The 20,130-nt window shown below is 44.7% G+C and overlaps 2 protein-coding genes across 4 annotated transcripts in view; one reads left to right on the top strand and one right to left on the bottom strand.

Moving 5' to 3' along the window:
• Positions 1-20,130, bottom strand: part of CHST7 (carbohydrate sulfotransferase 7) — a 77,674-nt gene that overhangs the window by 22,829 nt on the left and 34,715 nt on the right. Inside the window, exon 2 of one of the 2 annotated variants that reach the window (XM_055564968.1) lies at positions 4,934-5,862. The exons of the other annotated variant lie outside the window; for it this stretch is intronic. The gene's annotated coding sequence lies outside the window, so the exon portion shown is untranslated. Of the gene's footprint in view, positions 1-4,933; positions 5,863-20,130 lie in introns of those variants that run through there. 2 annotated transcript variants of the gene reach the window in all.
• Positions 1-20,130, top strand: part of SLC9A7 (solute carrier family 9 member A7) — a 174,776-nt gene that overhangs the window by 148,068 nt on the left and 6,578 nt on the right. For both annotated transcript variants that reach the window (XM_055564964.1, XM_055564962.1), the window contains 3 exons: positions 788-851; positions 10,919-11,001; positions 16,116-16,221. In XM_055564964.1, coding sequence (XP_055420939.1) covers positions 788-851; positions 10,919-11,001; positions 16,116-16,221 — 253 coding nt within the window. The remainder of the gene's footprint in view (positions 1-787; positions 852-10,918; positions 11,002-16,115; positions 16,222-20,130) is intronic.

Genomic DNA, 20,130 nt, shown 5'->3' with positions numbered 1-20,130 from the left:
TGGGGAAGCCCCTGGAGGAGGAAATGGCAACCCACTCCAGTATTCTGGCCTGGGAAATCCCATGGACAGAAGAGCCTGGTGGGTTACAATCTGTGGGGTCGCAAAGAGTCAGACACGACTTAGCGATTGAGCATACATTCTTTGCAGTACTGGAGGGAGAAGTGAACTCCAGTTGTTTCCTGGATTCCAGGACTGTTTCCTGGCATCTTTGTTTTCTCCTCCATTGCCCCCATATTATCTATGTCATCAGTACTACTGTTCTCTGCCTTAAAATGAGGAAGTTTCAGGGATAAAGAATCAACAGATACATAGAGCAATAGTTGGTATGTTGCTGCTAAGACAATGACCCTAGTGTTTTCATGGAATTCATTATTAGTGGATTTTGCCACCTTGCTTTTTCTTTCCATCTTCAGTTATTGATCTCAAATTGTGAGTTCTCAGGTCAGGTGGAAGGGAGGAAGCAGCAGACAGGAAGAGGCAGGACCTGCCTTTGGCTACCTAGGACCGTCTGGTGCAAAAAGGCAGACAGACAGTTTCCTGCTTGTACCGTTCTGCAGAGGCCTTGCTTAAGGTGTTAGCATACAGATCGATTACCCAGCCTACCCCTGGGTGGTACGACCACTTTCTCATAATTTCTGCATGACAGCCTTCCCCTTCTTTTAGCTAACCACTCCTTCCACCTTGGGAAGGTAGTCAGCCTCTTAGCTGCTTAACTCGCCTGGCTGCCATGGTCTAAGCTAACACTCTATGTTTTTCTCTCCTTGTCTTTCTCCCTGATGACTTACAGAGTTGGTGTTGACCCAGACCAAGACCCACCACCCAACAACGACAGCTTCCAAGTCTTACAAGGGGTAAGTCACAAAAGATGCTTCTTTGTGGGAAGGTGTTATTAAAAATAGTTAGAATTTATTTGAGCATTTACTACATGCCAAGCAGTTTACATGGATTCCCTCATTGTGATCTTGAGAACAACTTTATGAAGTAGGAACTGTTATGCCCAGTTTACAGATTAGAAGTTGAAGTTTGAGAGTTAAAGTGTGTCTCTGTGGTCAGACAATTTGAAAATGATGGAGCCAGGATTTGACTCCAGGGTCCCTGTTCTCAAACAACATATTAAGGGCCCAAAAAGAGCATTTACTGTATGACTGACTCTCCCCTTCCAAAAATGGATACATGGATACATTGGCAGTTGGCTCATGGTAGCTTGTTCTGGGAAGGAGAAAGATGGGATCGATTTTCCAGCCCAGGGAGCATGAGCCAGAAAGAAGGGATGCTGGGTGACGGCTGGCCCTCCTGCTCCTCCAGGGTCTGGCAGCTTCCATGGTCCCATAGTAGCAGAGCAGCAGCCCTCAGCCCCATAGGCAGTGAAGTTTGCAGCAAGACTAACAGTTAAGGCTTGGGTGGGGCAGTGGTGGCAGTTTCAGCCTGGAACAGAGTGCCGAGGATGGAGGCTATAGAAGCAGTGAGGGCAAGAGCCCTGTGTCTCATCTCATGTGATAGCAGGGAAGAGTTCCTGCTGCTGCAGAGAATCCTGATGGAGACTGTGCTGGGGGAGGGGGGAGAGGCATAGGCTGGCCTTTGGTTTTGCCGTCGGCTCCAGTTACTCTGGCAGCATCATGAGGTGCCCCAAACGTGGGAAAGTGGACAACAATTTCTCATCCACATGTGTTGTCTAGGTCAGGAATTTGCAAGGGGCATAGTGGGGACAGTGTGCCTGTGCTCCATGAAAAAAGCTGGGGTCAGTCAACAGCTGGGGGCTAGAATCTTCCAAAGGCTTGTTCGCTCTTGTGTCTGGTAACTGGGCTGGAGGACACAGACTAGGACTGGTGAGCAGGATGCCTGTGATGGCTTCTCCTTGGCCTCGGTTGTGGGACTTCTTACCTGATGGCTCTGGCTTCCAAAAGCCCATGTCCCAGCAAGTGAGGTGGAAGCTTTCTGGCCTTTTGTGGCCTAACCTTGGGAGTCATACAACATCACTTCCAGGGCTTTCTCTTGGTTACGAGTTGCTCAGGCCAGCCCAGATTCAGCGGGAAGAGAGAGAGACCATCCCCTCTGGACGGAACAAGCATCATCGAGGTGGCAGCCATGTTTTAAAGCTGGAGGAAACTACCCAGCAACACTGACCCCCTGCCTTTCATTGGACACTTTGGAAGAGTACCCTGTGGTTAAAGGTCCCATGGGACATGGAAGTGTGTGCTTTTTGGATATGGGAGTGGGAACTCATGATTTGAAATTCCAGAGGCCAAGTCAATGGCAGCAGGCACCTGGGTGGTGTCAGATGCAAGAGAGGCAATGTGTCTGGGGGCGCATGCTCAGCGAAGCAGAGGCAGAGTATCATCCCTGTTGTAGGCCTGGTGGGATGATTCTGCCTCCAGGTTTTTCCCCTTTCTCAGGCCAGCATTTCCTGGGCAGGCATGGTGAGGGAAAGGGAAGTTATGATAGGAGCAGAAATTTGCTTCCAAAATGTTTTTCTTTGGCCTGGGGAATGAAGAACTATTTTGTTCAGTGTTGAATACCCAGTACTGAGCACAGTGCCTGGCCCGTGGGGGCCTTGATTGGTATTTGATGGGAAGATGGGGGAGCAAGAGTGGCACAGGGTGTGGGAAGCTCCACTGACCATGTGCAGGTATTATCTGCAAAGCCATATCAAGTGTTTGTTTTTCTTCCAGTCAGCTTTGAATCACACTCACCATTGCAGTTAATCCCAAATCGAGTTTGCATGTCTTAGATTCCCTAGGATCTTCTAAATGACTCCAGCAACCACATCAGATTTTAACAAGTCTCACAAAATGTGGTGCTGTGTTGGGCCCAGGGGTGCCACCACAGCTTTCTCTGAGGTCTTTCTCTGTGAGGGTGGTCACAGCCTGATGGGCCATTCTTTGGTTGAGGCCCCATAAGGGACCTCTGAAAGTTCTAGGCATTTTGGGATGAACTTTCAGTGAGCTTCATTGGAGATTTGGTGCCCACTTTAATGGTGCTCCAGAAGACCTTTGTGACTATATTAGAATCGGCCATTGTGCCACTTGGGAATGTGTGGTTTCAATGAGAAGTTCCTTTGGAAAAGTTGCTATTTGACTAGAGCTTTAAGTCCCTGGTGGTTCAGATGGTAAAGAATCTCTCTGCAATGCAGGAGACAGGGGTTCAATACCTGGGTCAGGAACATCCCCTGGAGGAGGGCATGGTGACCCACTCCAATATTCTTGTCTGGGAAATCCCATGGACAGAGGAGCCTGGCAGGTTACAGTCCATAGGGTCACAAAGAGTTGGACACAACTGAGCAACTAATGCTTTCACTTTCACTTTAAGAACTTTAGAAAGTAGGAGTTCAGGAACTGTGCCTCTTGCAGCTAACTTAGAATCTAACAGTTTGGGTATCTCCAAACTTGGACCTGAGGAAAGCTGGGTGAAATCCGTAATGGACATCCTCATTTCACTGAAAGGAAAATAATGGCTGTGGTAGGATACACCACATCCTGCCTAGACCTGTGGCTAGTCAAGATTAACTTTGTGAGAAAAGCAGGTCACTACCAGCTAGATAGCCAGGGCTTGGGGCAATTTCATCTTGACAGTTCCAAAGCAGTCAACACCCTTAACCAAACCCCCAACCCACCCGCCCTTTTGCTGTTTTCAATTGCTCCTGCCTCTGGATGTAAGCATCTGTCAAAGGAAATGTGTGAAATGGTTTGATTGGTTCCATGTAGCTGAACTTCGGAGAAGGCAATGGCAACCCACTCCAGTACTCTTGCCTGGAAAATCCCATAGGCGGAGAAGCCTGGTAGGCTGCAGTCCATAGGGTCACGAAGAGTCGGATATGACTGAGCGACTTCACTTTCATTTTTCACTTTCATGCAGTGGAGAAGGAAATGGCAACCCACTCCAGCGTTTTTGCCTGGAGAATCCCAGGGACGGGGGAGCCTGGTGGGCTGCCGTCTATGGGGTCGCACAGAGTCAGACACGACTGAAGTGACTTAGCAGCAGCAGCAGCAGCAGCTGAACTTACTGTATCTCTCAGAGACACTGGGCTTGTAGCTAGACTTACTAACAGACTTGCTGTGGAAATGTTTAAAAAGCAGTGCATCCTAAGTGTTAAGGGTTTTGGCAGTGCATTTAATTCATGCAGTGATGGCTAAGGTAGCACCCCTAGCCCCAGGGTGAGCTTGGGAGGCCATCCTTTGGGCCAGTTTTGATCACACATGTGACGGTCACTTCTGCTGCACTCCCAGTGGTGCCCCTTCAGCTGGCCCTAGTCAGGAGCTGTGTCACACCTTCCCTTTAACTGGCTGCCTTCTAAGCCTCATACATATTATGCAGAAGGCCTTTTGGCATTTTGAGTCTTTCTGTCAGATGGGGGGGAAAAAAGGTCAACTTCAAGCATGGTTTCTCAGGTCACCTTCTGAAAAAATGACTCAGGCCCTCGTGCAGAAAGGGCCTCATTTCTCCACATCCTCCTGGCCTGACCGTCTTGCTCCAATAAGCCATTAACAATAGGGCTGGGAGCACTCAGTGGTCATGAGAAACCAGTAAAACAGAGAAGTAAATGGGCTTCTCATTTTTTGGTGAAACCCTGGGTTCTCGCAGCTTCCCCTGAACTGGATCCAGGTCACATGCTCAGTGTTGTCATGAAACTGAAATCAGAGATGGGGAAAGTCCAGATGTTTGTTCCCCATTAGAAAAGAAAGGGCACTTCTCTCTACCTCGTTTCTAAATGCTCTTGCTAAATGAACAAACATGCAAACAAAAAAGTGCTATTTGATGGGAAAGCACTTTTTATAAGGAGCACCGTTTTCCTCACCAGTGCTAGAAGCCTGAGGTTATAAACAGAGTCATGGCTACAGAACCACAGAATATTAGCTCATGTGGGCGAAGGAAGGGAGCTGTTGGCCAGAACTCTTGGCTCTGGGTGAGGGAAGCATAAGAATATTGTGGATAGACTTCAGCTTCATGTCCCTGGCAAGTTTGACTCATTAGAACAAAACAAAACAAAAAACTCTGTTGCCTTGTTTCTCCGGAGGTCTTGGTGACTTTGCAACCAAAACAAAAACAAGCCCAGCTGGAGGCAAGCTGCCTGGGCCTGGGGGTGGCCTCCCAACCCATTCAAGAGGGGATGTTTTATGCCAGACACAGCTGAGATTTATGTTGGCCGGACAGGCAGACACATCATTCATTTCCTTCCCCGAGTTTACAGAAGCATGCTCACTGATGCGGCCGATGTGGAGTCGCTCGGAGCATGAATCTGAATGTATCCTGCCTCTGTCATCTCCGCAGGACAAGGTCACAAGCAGGATATTAGTGGAATGTGGAGGAAGGGAAACTTCTATGTTTGTGGTGCCTGTGTGTGTGTGTGACTGAAAACTGCAAAAACTCAGCTGTTGCACTGACATATACCTTTCTGGGCAAGTTGGATTTGTTTGTTTCTGGGTCCTTCCCCCAGCTTCCTTCCAGGCTGAAATCTGATAGCCAGGCCCTTACATCTTTAACTTCAAAACAGTTGCTCAAGTGCCTTTGCTCAGATTACTATTCTCTGACCCCTTTCCCCATGACGCTTTTTCTTTTTTTGATTGCCTCCCATCGTGGCCCCCGGTTTCCCTTTCCTTTTTTTTTCTTAGAAGTTCAAACTTGATTTATTCATTCATTTGATACATATTTATTGAGCATCTGTTATATTTCAGACATTCTTTCAGGCTCTGGGAGTCCATCTGCAAACAAGACAGATGAATCGTTCTCCTTAAGGGCTTGGTGACAGTGTGATGAAGGATGAGGGTAGAAAGTGGCAGAAGTGAGATCATAGAGGGTCTTGTCTGCTTCTCCGCAAGGTACCACAGGCCTCTTCCCATTGTTCCGAGTGTACCCATGGACAGCAACCTAGGCATCACCAGAGAGCTTGTTAGAAATACAGACTGTCAGGCCATATCTAGACCCGTGGAATCAGAATCTTCATTTTAACAGAGGGCCCAGGAAGTTTGTATGCAGTTTACAGTTTGAGAAGCCCTGGTGGAGGCAGTGTAGTGCTTTGTTGTTCAGTCACTCAGTCGTGTCTGACTCTGCCACCCCATGAACTGCAGCACGCCAGGCTTCCCTGTTCTTCACTGTCTCCCAGAGTTTGCTCAAACTCATGTCCCTTGAGTTGATGATGCCATCCAACCATTTCATCCTCTGTCATCCCCTTCTCCTCCTGCCCTCAGTCTTACCCATCATTGGTCTTTTCCAATGAGTTGGCTCTTCACATCAGGTGGCCAAATTTGAGCACTTAATTCCCTGTTTTTAAACCCTTTGTTACCCCTTCTGAGAAATCTTGGCCCCCATTGTCATCAACTATGTACTCTTTAACTTTGCATTAGTGTGCTATCACTGCTATAACAAATTACCACAAACTCAGAGGTTTAAAACAACACAGTCTTATAGGTTTGTGAGTCAGAAGTCTGGTAAGCTCTACTGGCTTCCCTCTTTCAGGTTTCTCAATGCCAAAATCAAGGTGTCTGTGGGGTTGGGCTCTGGGGGAGAAGCCATCACCAGGCTTATTCAGGTTGTTGGTAGAATTCACTTCCACATGCTTGTAGGGCTGAGGTCCTGTTTCCTTTCTGGCCATTGGCCGGGAATCAAGCTTAGCTCCTAGAAGTACCCACATTTCCTGACTCTTGGCCTTTCCACCTTCAAAGCCAGCACCAGCAGGGCAAGCCCCTGTCATGCTCTGAACCTCTCCTGCCTCTTCCATCACCACATCACTCTCTTGCCCACCCCCAGCCCCCTACCCACTTATCAAGGTCCATGTGTTTATACTGGGCCCACCTGGAAAAACCTTAAGTCCATCCACAAAGACCCTTTTGTCAAGTAACATAACACACTGAGGCTCCTGGGTTTAGGATGTAGAAATCTTTGAGGGGAAGGGCAATATTCTACTGCCTCTCTGAAAAAAAAATAAGCTCTTCTTATTATTATAGTGACCTTAACATAAAAAATATATACTTTAACCATAAGAATGCAATGAAATATAACTCTGCCCAGAAATCATCATTCATTAATTCTAGAAAAATTATTTCAAAATAGGACCTTTGGCCACTGCCCAGGTCTTTAACCTGCTTTCTTTTTCTTCACCACATACACATAGGTCTGTCTGTCTCCTCCTCTGGAAATGTGCTTCTCAAGTGGCTGGTGTGGGGTCTCATTCCTCTTTGTGTTTGGCAGCACTGAGCGTGGGGCCTGGCACACAGTAGGTGCTTAATGAATGCAAGAGAAAAGCCACTCATAGTTTTATGCTCAAAAATTTGGTGATAAGCAGAGCTGGTGGTATTTGTTTGCTGGTGGGGATGGAGGTTTTGAGGAGGATGTGGTGTGAGAGCAAGTCCCCGCATATTTTAGGATCACCTGCACCCATACCGACCCTGGCTCAGAGCCTGCAGCAAGGGCTCACCAGTTTGTCCATGGTCACCACCAAAATCTTGCTGGGAAACAATTGTTGGCTATCTTCTGGGTCAACTTAAATCAGTCCTGTTCCACACAGATCCTCCCTGATTTTCCCAGAGGCTTTGGGGAAGAATCCAACTTCTTCCTGTCCAGACACCCTGCTTATTTAACTTATATGCAGAGTACATCAAGAGAAACGCTGGGCTGGAAGAAGCACAAGCTGGAACCAAGATTGCCAGAGAAATATCAATAACCTCAGATATGCAGATGACACCACCCTTATGGCAGAAAGTGAAGGAGAACTAAAGAGCCTCTTGATGAAAGTGAAAGAGGAGAGTGAAAAAGTTGGCTTAAAGCTCAACATTCAGAAAACGAAGATCATGGCATCTGGTCCCATCACTTCATGAGAAATAGATGTGGAAACAGTGAAAACAGTGTCAGACTTTATTTTTTTGGGCTCCAAAATCACTGCAGATGGTGATTGCAGCCATGAAATTAAAAGATGCTTACTCCTTGGAAGGAAAGTTATGACAAACCTAGATAGCATATTCAAAAGCAGAGATATTACTTTGCCAAGGTCCGTCTAGTCAAGGCTATGGTTTTTCCTGTGGTCATGTATGGATGTGAGAGTTGGACTGTGAAGAAAGCTGAGCACCGAAGAATTGATGCTTTTGAACTGTGATGCTAGAGAAGACTCTTGCGAGTCCCTTGGACTACAAGGAGATGCAATCAGTCCATCCTAAAGGAGACCAGTCCTGGGTGTTCATTGGAAGGACTGATGCTGAAGCTGAAACTCCAATACTTTGGTCACCTCATGTGAAGAGTTGACTCATTGGAAAAGACCCTGATGTTGGGAGGGATTGGGGGCAGGAGGAGAAGGGGACAACAGAGGATGAGATGGCTGGATGGCATCACAGACTCAATGCACATGAGTTTAGGTAAACTCCGGGAGTTGGTGATAGACAGGGACCCTGGCGTGCTGCGATTCATGGAGTTGCAAAGAGTCGGACACTACTGAGCGACTGAACTGAACTGAACTGATAACCATGCTTCTGGCCCCTTCTCTTGGAATTAGAGGTGTTTAACACTCCTGTTGCAGAGCTGCACCTTTTATTTGCCCTGAATTTGTAACATTTCAGGGTTGATTCTTAGTGTCTTACATTTCTGCAGTCACTTTATTTTATTTGTGGACTGCAGGCATATCCGGAGAAGGCAATGGCACCCCGCTCCAGCACTCTTGCCTGGAAAATCCCATGGACAGAGGAGCCTGGTAGGCTGCAGTCCATGGGGTCGCTAGGAGTCGGACACGACTGAGCGACTTCCCTTTCACTTTCCACTTTCATGCATCGGAGAAGGAAATGGCAACCCACTCCATTGTTCTTGCCTGGAGAATCCCAGGGATGGGGGAGCCTGGTGGGCTGCCGTCTATGGGGTCATACAGAGTCGGACACAACTGACATGACTTAGCAGTAGCAGCAGCAGGCATATCTCTTTGTAGGCCGAGGAAAAATTTGCTTAATTTTCCTTCAGAAAGAAACCTTTCCCTTGCTTTGCTCATTTTCATTGTCCCTCTTGGGGCTTACTTATATAAGTCAGTCTCCTGTAGCTTCCTTGAGGTGAGATGGCAAGAACTTAAGTGTTACAGTTGATGAGAATGCATTGTGGTTTGACAGTGCAGAGGTTAGGATAACAGAATAGGGGTTTTCCATTTTTATTGTTGTTTTAGTGGGAGAGCAAACAAAACTGACTTTCGGGAACTTACCTTATGCCTGATGGTATATAGCATCCTTCTGGAAGACATTTATCATCTTGCTAGATATGTCTTTAGTAAGATTCTACAGACAGAACCAAGAACTTAGAGCCTATCACTTGATAAATAAGCATTTAATTTCTTTGTAAACAGTCATCTCTCAAAATGGTCATCTACCACTTTTCCACTCAGTCATGTGGTATTATGAGATCTCCCTAGAGTTGTTATTAGACTAGCAATTAGTTAGCTGAAGAAATGATCATTATCTACAAATGGAGACATTCTGTGCCCCCTTTCTCCCGCATAATTTATTAAAATGTGAAATAAAATTGGTCTTTAGGGTCTCTTCTTTTTGTTTCCTCATCCACAGACGGGCCCATTTAACTGAGCCATTTCCATATTGGTTACTGTGTTAAGTCACTTCAGTCGTGTCCAACTCTTTGCAACCCTATGGACTATAGCCCACCAGGCTCCTCTGTCCATGGGATTCTCTAGCCAAGAATATTGGAGTGGGTTGCCATGTCCTTCTCCAGATACAGGTTATTAAACATTCCTCAAATACCATGGGGTACTCTGTTTTAAAAGTCATCTTGGCCGTTGGGAACTTTAGGAATGTAAATAGTGCTTGCTAACTTCTCTGCCTCTACTTGTGTATATCTTACCTTCTCAGAAATTTTTGACTCATCCTTGGCATCTGTTACTACAGGTAGAATTTACACCCACTGAAATTTAGAACTGTTGATACATACTTGAAATTGTGACTCAACTTTTATTTGGTTGTTGTCCGTTGCCCCTCACTTGTAGAGCTGCCTCCCCCTAGAACAGTCAAGAGGAAGATGATAAAGGTGCTACGTTTCACAAGTAGCCTGTACTTTCTAGAGCTTGTCATCCAGAAACATGGAACCCCAGGAGTGCCCTCAGATTTCTGCCCTCAGTCCACTTTTTAATATTAAGTGTGCTGCTTATAATACTTGCACAGAACGGATTTCCTAAACCTTAAATAAATGTTTGATTTTTGCCAGTTCTTTTGAAAATGAAATGATGGGGATGTTTGAGTTGGAAAGGCATGGGAAGAATAGTAAAGGAAGGTACTACTTGAGGGCAGAGAAAATAACAGAGATGCTGGTTCTGGCTCCCTTTGCCCTGCCCATCACCTTTGCCTTCCTAAAGCTGGTAGGGCAGGTTACTGACTGCTTGGAACACAAGGCAGTTGCCTGGCTGGGTAAGGACCACCAAGAACCTTTGATTGGTTTGTTAGGAAACTCAACTGTGTGATTTCTCTAGGCCAGCTTGGCGGGGTGAGGAGCCTAGAAAGTTGGTTTTACAGATGCTTTCTTTAGTATTCTCTAAAAATTAATTTTGACTTGTTAGGATCTAGACTACTTTAGGGTAATTAATCTGCCAAAAGGCACTCTGAGGAAAATTACTCAGAAATTGTGTGCTTCATTGAGTTGATCTAACTCCCAGACATAACCAAGCCTTTTTCTTTGGGGAGTGATTGGTCTACCTTTGGATTTATTCAGTTTCTTTTAACACATTATTGACTGGGGGGAGGGGTTTGCAGAAACTAATGTCTATAATGTTAATACATCTCTGATCAATAATGTGTTAAAATATTACCTCCCAATATATCTTTGAAATTTTGGTGATACAGGAGGTTTGACTCTAAGCTCAAATCTCTAAAGACTGTGGTTAAAAGGGAAGCTTTCCTCCCTTATATCAACCCCCTTTCTGCAACTAAATATCTATCTTCTTATTTGTTCCTAGGATGGTTCAGATTCTGCCAGAGGAAACCGAACAAAGCAGGAGAGTGCATGGCTATTCAGGCTGTGGTACAGCTTTGACCACAAGTATCCTTTTTAAGGGGCTTCCCTGTATTTGTGAAACACTGATGATGAAATTCTCTTGTTGGGTTGTCAGTGTGACTTCTGATGAGTAAGGAAAGATGTGTGCTTGCTACAGATGCACCCAGTCCTCTCTTGGGACACATGCAATGGTCATTCACTCAATCACGGGTAGTCATAACAAGCATCTCCCTAGCCAAGAGGAACATGCACATCATTAGGGTAGCCAGCCCATAGCCTGGTAGACTCATGTGGCTTTTCAGAGCTTTGTGTTCAAGGGAAATATGCCTATGTAGGTAAATTAGTTAAAATTACACTTGAACCATGCTGTGGTCAAGAATGAAAGTGGAGGTTGGCCAGTAAATTCATGTGGGAAGGATTATTCCTATTGGCTGGACCAAATCTGGCCAAGTCTGATCCTGCCTTCATTGGACTACATGCAGAGCAGATTCTATTCTAGTAGATTATCTTGGCCCCAGATGAGAATTAAACATCAAAAAGGTACACCTTCATGGTTTCTTAAATTGACATAGTGATCAAAGGGGTAGGTAGCTTATATATGGTCTTTGCAGATTTTGAAAATGTTTAAAATTTTGTATTGACATAAAGAATATATATAGTAAAGTACACAAATCATAAGTGCTCAGTGAGTTATTACAAAATAGGTACACTCATCTATTACCAGACAGGTCACAAAACACAAAATTACCAGTTCCTCTCATGCCATTGGGACTTCCCTGTGGCTCAGTGGTAAAGAACTTGCCTGCCAATGCAGGAGATGTGGGTTGGATCCCTGGGTGGGGAAGATCACCAGGAGAAGGAAAGGGCAACCCACTCCAGTATTCTTGCCTGGAAAATCCCATGGACAGAGGAGCCTGGCAGGCTACAATCCATGGGGTCATAAAGAGTTGGACACAACTTAGCGACTAAACAGCAGCAGCAAGGGCAAATCCACAGCTAACATCATACTTAGTGGTGAAAAGCTGAAACCTTTTCCTCTCAGATCTGCAACAAGGCAAGGGTATGTACTCTTGCCACATCTATTCAACACAGTACTGGTAATTCTAACCAGAGCAGTTAAGCAAGAAAAAGAAATAAAATGCATACAAATCAAAGGAAGAAAATTGTCTCTGCAGATGACATGATCTCATATATAGAAAACCCTAAAAATTGTATCAAGAAACTGTTCAGAGTTTTTAAAGTAAATCATTAAAGTTGCAGGAGATATTATCAGCTTACAAAGATCAATTGCATTTCTATATACTAATAATGAACTTCCAAAAAAGAAATTAAGAAAACAATTCCATTACTGTAGCATCAAAAACAATAAAATGCTTAGCAATCAATTTAACCAAGGAGGTAAAGATCTATATACTGAAAATTAAAGAACATTGATAAAAGAAATTGAAGAAGACACAAGTAAATGGAAAGGTGCCTGTGTTCATGAATTGGAAGAATTAATATTGTTAAAAATGTCTCTACTACCCAAAGCAACCTCAGGTTCAGTACAGTCTCTGTCAAAACTCTGATGGCATTTTTCATAGGAAAACCATCCTAGAATTTGTATGGAACCACAGAAGACACTGAATAGCTAAAGCAATTTTGAGGGAAAAGAACAAAGCTGGAGGCATCATGATTCCTGATCTCAAATTACATTACAAAGGTATAGTAATCAAAAAAGTATGGCAATGACATAAAAATAGACACACAGATCAAGGGAACAGAATAAGAAGCCCAAAAATAAATCCTTGCAAGAACAACAAGGCAAGGATACACAATGGGAATAGGACAGTCTCTTCAATAAATGGTGTTGGGAAAACTGAATATCCACATGTGAAAGAATGAACCTGGACTTCATCTTATACAACTCACAAAAATCAACTTAAAATGATTAAAAGACTTAAATGTAATGCCTTAATACATAAAACTCCTAGATGAAAACAAAGGGGAAGAGCTCTTTGACATTGATCTTGGCACTGGTTTGTTTGTTTTTTTTTGTCTTTGACATCAAAAGCACAGGCAGCAAAAACAAAAATAAACGTGGACTACATAAAACTAAAAAATATCACAAGCACAAGAAGGGAAACCATCAACAAAATGAAAGTTCTAGGATGAAAAAAATTTTTCTGAGCTTAGAATTCTACACCCAAACTATTAATCAAAAATAAACAAAAAAGAATGGTGGCTTTCAAACATGCAAGAATTCAGAAAGTTTAGCACCATGAAGCCTCTGGGAGAAGAGGGAAAATACAAGGATTAAACAAAACAAAATACAGCTAAGGGGACACCATTGAAGAAGCAGTGATTTGTTATAACCCAGAAGAAATAAAAAGAAATTTTAAAATATTTTTTTTTGCAGGACACTCAAATTTTCTCAACTGACAGAGTTTAAATGATGTTGTATTACATTTACTTTAATAGTGTCCCAACCACTCTGCTTGGTTATAGTGAATAATATTCATAAATTGCATTATTATAAGTGCTACTTATTGGTCATTAACATTAGGCTCAATCCATAGACAAAGCAGAGATTTGCTTATTAGTTACAGAACACAAATGTTAAATATCTAAAGTATAAAATTAATTATAATAAAAATTAGGGGAAAATTGAAAAGAGGCAGAAATGTAAATGAATTAAATTTACCATCCTTCTTAAAAGCTTCTGACTACAGCACATAAATCAGGAAATAGGCAAAAAATGTATTCTGTAAAGTTGTAATGGTAAATTGCCAGAAAGACTGGGTGGGAGAGAGGTTTAATATTTCATTTTTGCCCTTCCAACAACTTGAATATTTAAAATCTGTAGATATTTTTCCCCTTTTAAAAAAACTTGTTAGAGGGCCTTTTATGTTTGGGAAGAGGCAGCTTGTTTTTGAACTGCCCAAGACAGGGAAGTGCAAGGCAGCCTCCAGCTTCTCTGGGACTCTTGTATTAGTCATTCTGCGAATCCAGCCAATGACAGCTTCTGAAGTGAAGACACAAAAAAACTGGTAGGCCTAAAGGGGCTCTTTCTAGCAATGAGGAGAGCAGGCAGAGGGAGCTTGTTCTGTTTATAACAAGTCCCAGCAGAGCCCACACATCTTCCTTTGGTGAGTAATTGCCAGCCGGAAGTTTACCCCAGGGTCGCCCTTCCATCTCCTCCGGTTCAGTTCAGTTCAGCCACTCAGTCCTGTCCGACTCCTTGTGACCCCATGAACCGCAGCACGCCAGGCCTCCCGTCCATCACCAACTCCCGGAGTCTACCCAAACCCATGTCTATCGAGTCCATGATGCCATCCAACCATCTCATCATCTGTTGTCCCCTTCTCCTCCTACCCTCAATCTTTCCCAGCATCAGCGTCTTTTCCAATGAGTCAGCTCTTCACATCAGGTGGCCAAAGTATTGGAGTTTCAGCTTCAACATCAGTCCTTCCAATGAACACCCAGGACTGATCTCCTTTAGGATGGACTGGTTGGATCTCCTTGCAGTCCAAGGGACTCTCAAGAGTCTTCTCCAACACCACAGTTCAGAAGCATCAATTCTTCGGTGCTCAGCTTTCTTCACAGTCCAACTCTCACATCCATACATGACCACTGGAAAAACCATAGCCTTGACTACACAGACCTTTGTTGGCAAAGTAATGTCTCTGCTTTTGAATATGCTATCTAGGTTGGTCATAACTTTCCTTCCAAGGAGTGTCTTTTAATTTCATGGCTGCAATCACCATCTGCAGTGATTTTGGAGCCCAGAAAAATAAAGTCAGCCACTGTTTCCCCATCTATCTGCCATGAAGTGATGGGACCAGATGCCATAATCTTAGTTTTCTGAATGTTGAGCTTTAAGCCAACTTTTTCACTCTCCTCTTTCACTTTCATCAAGAGACTCTTTAGTTCTCCTTCACTTTCTGCCATAAGGGTGGTGTCATCTGCATATCTGAGGTTATTGATATTTATCCTGGCAGTCTTGATTCCAGCTTATGCTTCCTCCAGCCCAGCATTTCTCATGATGTACTCTGCATATAAGTTAAATAAGCAGGGTGTAGAGCAACATTTTCTCTCTCCTGCTGCTCTGAATGAAGACAGGAAGTGCTGGTGCTTGGAGCAGTCATATTCTTGAGTACAGCTGTGACTCCGCATCTGCCTTTAAAGTCTCTTGGCCATTCCTGTATCTGAGGTGATCCTGTTGGTCTCTTCCTTTTCCCATTGCTTACACTGGCGATACCAGAAATGGTCCCACCTCCATCATAAAGTGATACATGCTTCACGGTGCCTCCAACACAGGACTATGCATTTGGCAGCACACATATCCATAGATTCGTAAACCCTGAGCCAATTTCCACAGAACAGTTGACCTTTGTGTTAGAGCAGGGGGCTCAATCGAGGACAAGTTTTCTCCTCAGGGGACATTGGGCAATGTCAGGAGACGTTTTTGTAGTCACACCTAAGGGAGGGGTTGGGGGTGCTCCTGGCATGTAGTGAGTAGAGGCCAGAGATGCTGCTAGTCATCCTACAATGCAGGACAGTCCCCACAGCAAAGGTAATCTGGCCCATGATGCCAGTAATATCAAGGTGGAGAAACTGTTGAGAGAGTCTGGGAGAGAGGCAGCAGGTAGAGGGAAGAATAGTCCAGTATGGGAAGGTGGGAGATTGAGGTCTGAGTGACCTTTGTGAAGCCATTTTGCCTTGTCCTCTAAGTTCCTGTCCACCTCAAACATTTCCACTGTGTGACTTCTGAGCAAAGGGGACCCAGGTGCTGTAACATCTCCATTCCAGCTACACGATTTCCTGTTTCCAAAACATGAGCTCGTTGTGTGTCAAAAGCTGGAAGGCTGATCAAAACCAAAATTCTCATTCACCATAACAAAGAAGAGAGAAAGGTATTTTAATCAAGTATTTTTAACTGAAAATGGGGAACTGGCAACCTGAAAGTTAACGGTTAACACTGAAGGATGATGGGCTATAGTTTATTCTTGGATTCAGATATTTGCAGACTACAAGTACCATACTTTCTGTATTGTACTGGTAAAATGGGGGAAAGAGGAATAGAATGCCAGACGATTTACTCCTTGGGATTTCTGAACACATTTTGTTGGGTGTGTGTTTTCTTTGCAGGCAGTTTTCCTTAATTCTCTTCTTTAAAGTTACTTGAAGCCCATCCTCACGCACAGTGGACCCCCATTAACCACCACCCTCCCAGCCTGGTGTGGCTTGCTCGCTCAATGTCTAACCAGTCCCCAGGTATATGAGGTAAGTACAGCGTGGCTGAGTTGCCATGGTAATACTGCAGTTCTGCCATGGCCTTTGCTTTCAGTTGCCACCAAACATGGCAGAGAACAGCATCAATGTCTCCTTCACCTAAAGACAGTTGAGCCTTCCAGCTTCCCCAGCCCCTCCTCATATAAAAATGAAATTCCTGTGCCATCTCTGATAAACTGTTTTTAAATTACACACACAAAAAAATGGGTCGGATGCTGAGAGCACCATTTCCCTTTGGTTTTGTACAGTGATTTTTAATGCTTGTGGTGAGTTTTTAATGGAATATGAGCCTAGATAATAATGCTAATTATCTTTTATGTTGGAAGGATACAGACCAATAGATTAAAAAGTTAGTTTTATGATTTCCCATCCCCTTTTTACTTAATAAATCTTTTATTTGAGTGTGGAATACTTTGCTTAGTTTGGACCTCTGTGTAAAGTGAAAGCGTGGGTCATTTGGATGTGTTCTGTCATCAGAAACAAAGGGAAGTGACTTGGTGTCCTGATCTCTTCTGCTGAAGAAGCTCTGACTGATCACACTGATTTTGTTTCACTGGGCTTCCTTGTATCTTGGCATTCCAACTCTAGTGTCTTTTAAGCAGTTTCTAAAGCCTTCATTCTTTCTTCGTTTTTACAAGGGTCACTTTTCATGTCTCTGTAATAGTAAAATAACTCACCCACTATTTAAAACTTTATATACATCTTATCTAATTGGAAATTTACCAGCTATTGCCTCACACCTCAGAGTAAACTCCATATACTTCCAGGCACTTAAATTGAAAGTGCTCCCCTCACCACTTCAAGATTCTGCCCAATGTTTGCTTCCTGGGGTCATGTTTGGGCTGTGGACTCCCCGCAGCCAACCCAAGATGGGGTGACTTGTTCTGCAGGTTAGAACCACCCTCCATACTGCCTCTACTGCCTGGGGCTGGGATCCTGACTGGGGTCTCAGCTCCAGACATGGAGAGGCCTGCTGCTGAGAAAGTGAGAGCAGAAAGTCTTGGAATTTTAACCGAGGAAGTCAGAGGTGACAGAGTGGAGTGGAGTACTGGCTGAGGGCCTCAGATGAGCCATTCTTTTGACTGTTTGACACACTGTTGGGTAGCCCTCCCCCATCACCTGTAGGACATTTTATACTTCACTGAGGTTCTTTGGGAGATATGGATGGTTTTCATTATTCCTTATTTGTACTCATTCTAAACAAAATTTAGGTTTGAGAACTGCCTAGAAAACGGTATTCTTCCACTTAGGGGATGACAGAGGATAAGATGGTTGCATGGCATCACCGACTCAATGGACATGGGTTTGGGTGGATTCCAGGAGCTGGTGATGGACAGGGAGGCCTGGTGTGCTGCGATTCATGGGGTTGCAAAGAGTAGGACATGACTGAGTGACTGGACTGGACTGAACTGAACTGAACTGAAAGTAAAGTTGTGTGCCTTTTTCTTACAGTTTTAGTGAGATATAATTGACATATAACTGTATAAATTTAAAGTGTATACCATATTGATTTGATATATGTATATATTATGAAATGATTATCACAATAAATTTAGTTAACATCCAAAAAAAAAAAATGTGCATGTGTGGTAAGTTGCTTCAGTTGTGTCTGACTATTTGTGACCCCATGGACTGTAGCCCACCAGGCTCACCAGAATCCCACCAGAACACCATGGACTCTCCAGGCAAGAATACTGGAGGGGGTTGCCATACTCTCCTCCAGGGGATCTTCCTGACCCAGGGATCGAATCCATGTCTCTTTCATCTCCTGTGTTGGCAAGTAGGTTCTTTACCACTAGCGCCACCTGTGGCTATTTAAATGCACAAATTACCACAACCCTCTTGCTTGCAGGTGTCTGCAGGGTTATTTTGTCACATTTCCAAAGCAGCCCTCACTGGAAAGCTAGTTATGTAATTACCCAGACCTCAGCTGAACAAAAATTTGTCGATCCTGTCATCTGGAATTAGAGGGGGTGGGATGGTTTTATCATCTGCATAGAACATTCCTTAAGCATCAATCTGGAAATCCTTCTCCACTGGGTTTTACTGCATCCCTGTTTCTGAGTGACCGTTACCAGGGTACTATTTTTCTGGGCTTGGGGGTTTCATTGTGGAATGGGTCACCATCCAGTCTTGTTTCCTCCTGTCGGTGAACTTTGGCCCTGCTTCCCACTGTGAGGGGTCAGAGTGGGCCGTCCCGGGGCTCCCATTGAGGAGCTCTGTGCTGCTGATGGGGTGGCTTGGCTCCATTTGGGGAATTCCACACACACGCAATTGTTCTGTCTGTATTCCTGTCTGTCTCTACGTGACTCCAAACCTCAAAACAGCAAAATATGTGCCAGGATTGTCTCCTGAACACTGGGAGCTAAGGAGCCCTGGGAGAGAGATTTTGACAGAGATAAACAAAAACATTACTTAGCACGTGTATGAATGGGAGAAATGGAGCGTGCTAAAACAGGGAACATGATGCCATCTGTTGTTAAGGAAACCATCACAGAACAGATGGGGGTTCAGGACTTTGTGAACGACTAATGGAGATGGGGAATGGGGCAGATTAGAGTGAGTTTTAGAATTATACTTTGCCTGACTAGAGGATTTTTATTGAACTGTACATTGGTACCCTGCCTCATTCCAGTGAGGATTGGAGGCAGAAGGCAAGAGGCCTCGTGTGCTTGCCTGTTAAAAGCCCTGGTTAAGTGGAGTGATGCTGTGGAGAGTGGAGAACCCAACATCACTAAGAAACAATGCAGAAAACAAGCATGTGCTTGTCACCAGTACATGCCCAGAGATGGGCCAGGATAGGAGAGGTGAGGCAGGCAGAACCCAAGGGTCTTCCCTGGGTCAGTGCATTTAACAGACATCTCCTATGAGGTCCTGGTGGCTCAGATGGTACAGAATCTGCTTGCAATGCAGGAGACATGGGTTCAGTCCCTGTGTTGGGAAGATCCCCTGGAGAAGGGAATGGCAACCAACTCCAGTATTCTTGTCTGGAGAATCCCATGGACGGAGGAACCTGGTGGACTATAGTCCATTGAGTCACAGAGTGGCATGCTCAGTTGTGTCCAACTCTTTGTGTCCCCGTGGACTGTAGCCCACCAGACTCCTCTGTCCATGAAATTTTACAGGCAAGAATACTGGAGTAGGTAGCCATTCCTGTCTCCAGGGGATCTTCCCAACTCAGGGATTGAACCTAGGTCTCCTGTGTTGCAGGCGAATTCTTTACCTCTTAGCCACCAGGGAATCTATCAAGTCACAGAGAGTCGAACACAACTGAGCGACTAACACTTTTCACTTTCCTATGAGGTCAGCAGCTCAAGGAAGGGTGCCAGGAAGAGGAGGGAGGTCAGTACTGTTTGGTGGTTACTCACATAGATGAGGATCCCAGGCCTGAACACAGGAGTGTGACTGAACCTCTGGCTGAGTGGGGACCACGTGGCTGTCAGGGAGGCAGATTCGGCATCCTGCACCAAGGAGACCCTCTCAGGTAGAGGCCAAAGGATTTCCGATGTGCTTTGAAGGTAGGTTGGAAATAGGAAAGAAAGAACCATTTACCTGGAGCAGCTTGGAACCATGTGTTTGCCATTTAAGGAAGATGTTCCCAGTATTTGATGGCCTTGCAGGGGGGGTGGGAGGTGGGCGGCAGTGCAGGGAGTGCACCACCCCTCACTTTGCTTGTAAAACCATCCAGAGGGTGAAAGGTTGTGTCTGACCCCACGCAGCTTCCCGATGCTCTCCCTGTAGTCTTATAGTTTCAAGTGGCTGCCACTTGGCTAATTTAGCCTGCTTTACTCAGCTTTGTCTGTTCTGTTACCACCACTGCTTAGCATGAGATGCCTGCCAGTCCTGTTCCCCAACGGGGTAATATTTCACATCCTTTTTGTGGGGAGAACCCATCTACTG

The sequence above is a fragment of the Bubalus kerabau genome, chromosome X (assembly GCF_029407905.1).
Source record: "Bubalus kerabau isolate K-KA32 ecotype Philippines breed swamp buffalo chromosome X, PCC_UOA_SB_1v2, whole genome shotgun sequence".
In the NCBI taxonomy this organism is placed as follows: domain Eukaryota; kingdom Metazoa; phylum Chordata; class Mammalia; order Artiodactyla; family Bovidae; genus Bubalus; species Bubalus kerabau.
The sequence above is the reverse complement of the archived record's forward strand: the minus strand, read 5'-3'. Positions and strand labels throughout refer to the sequence as shown.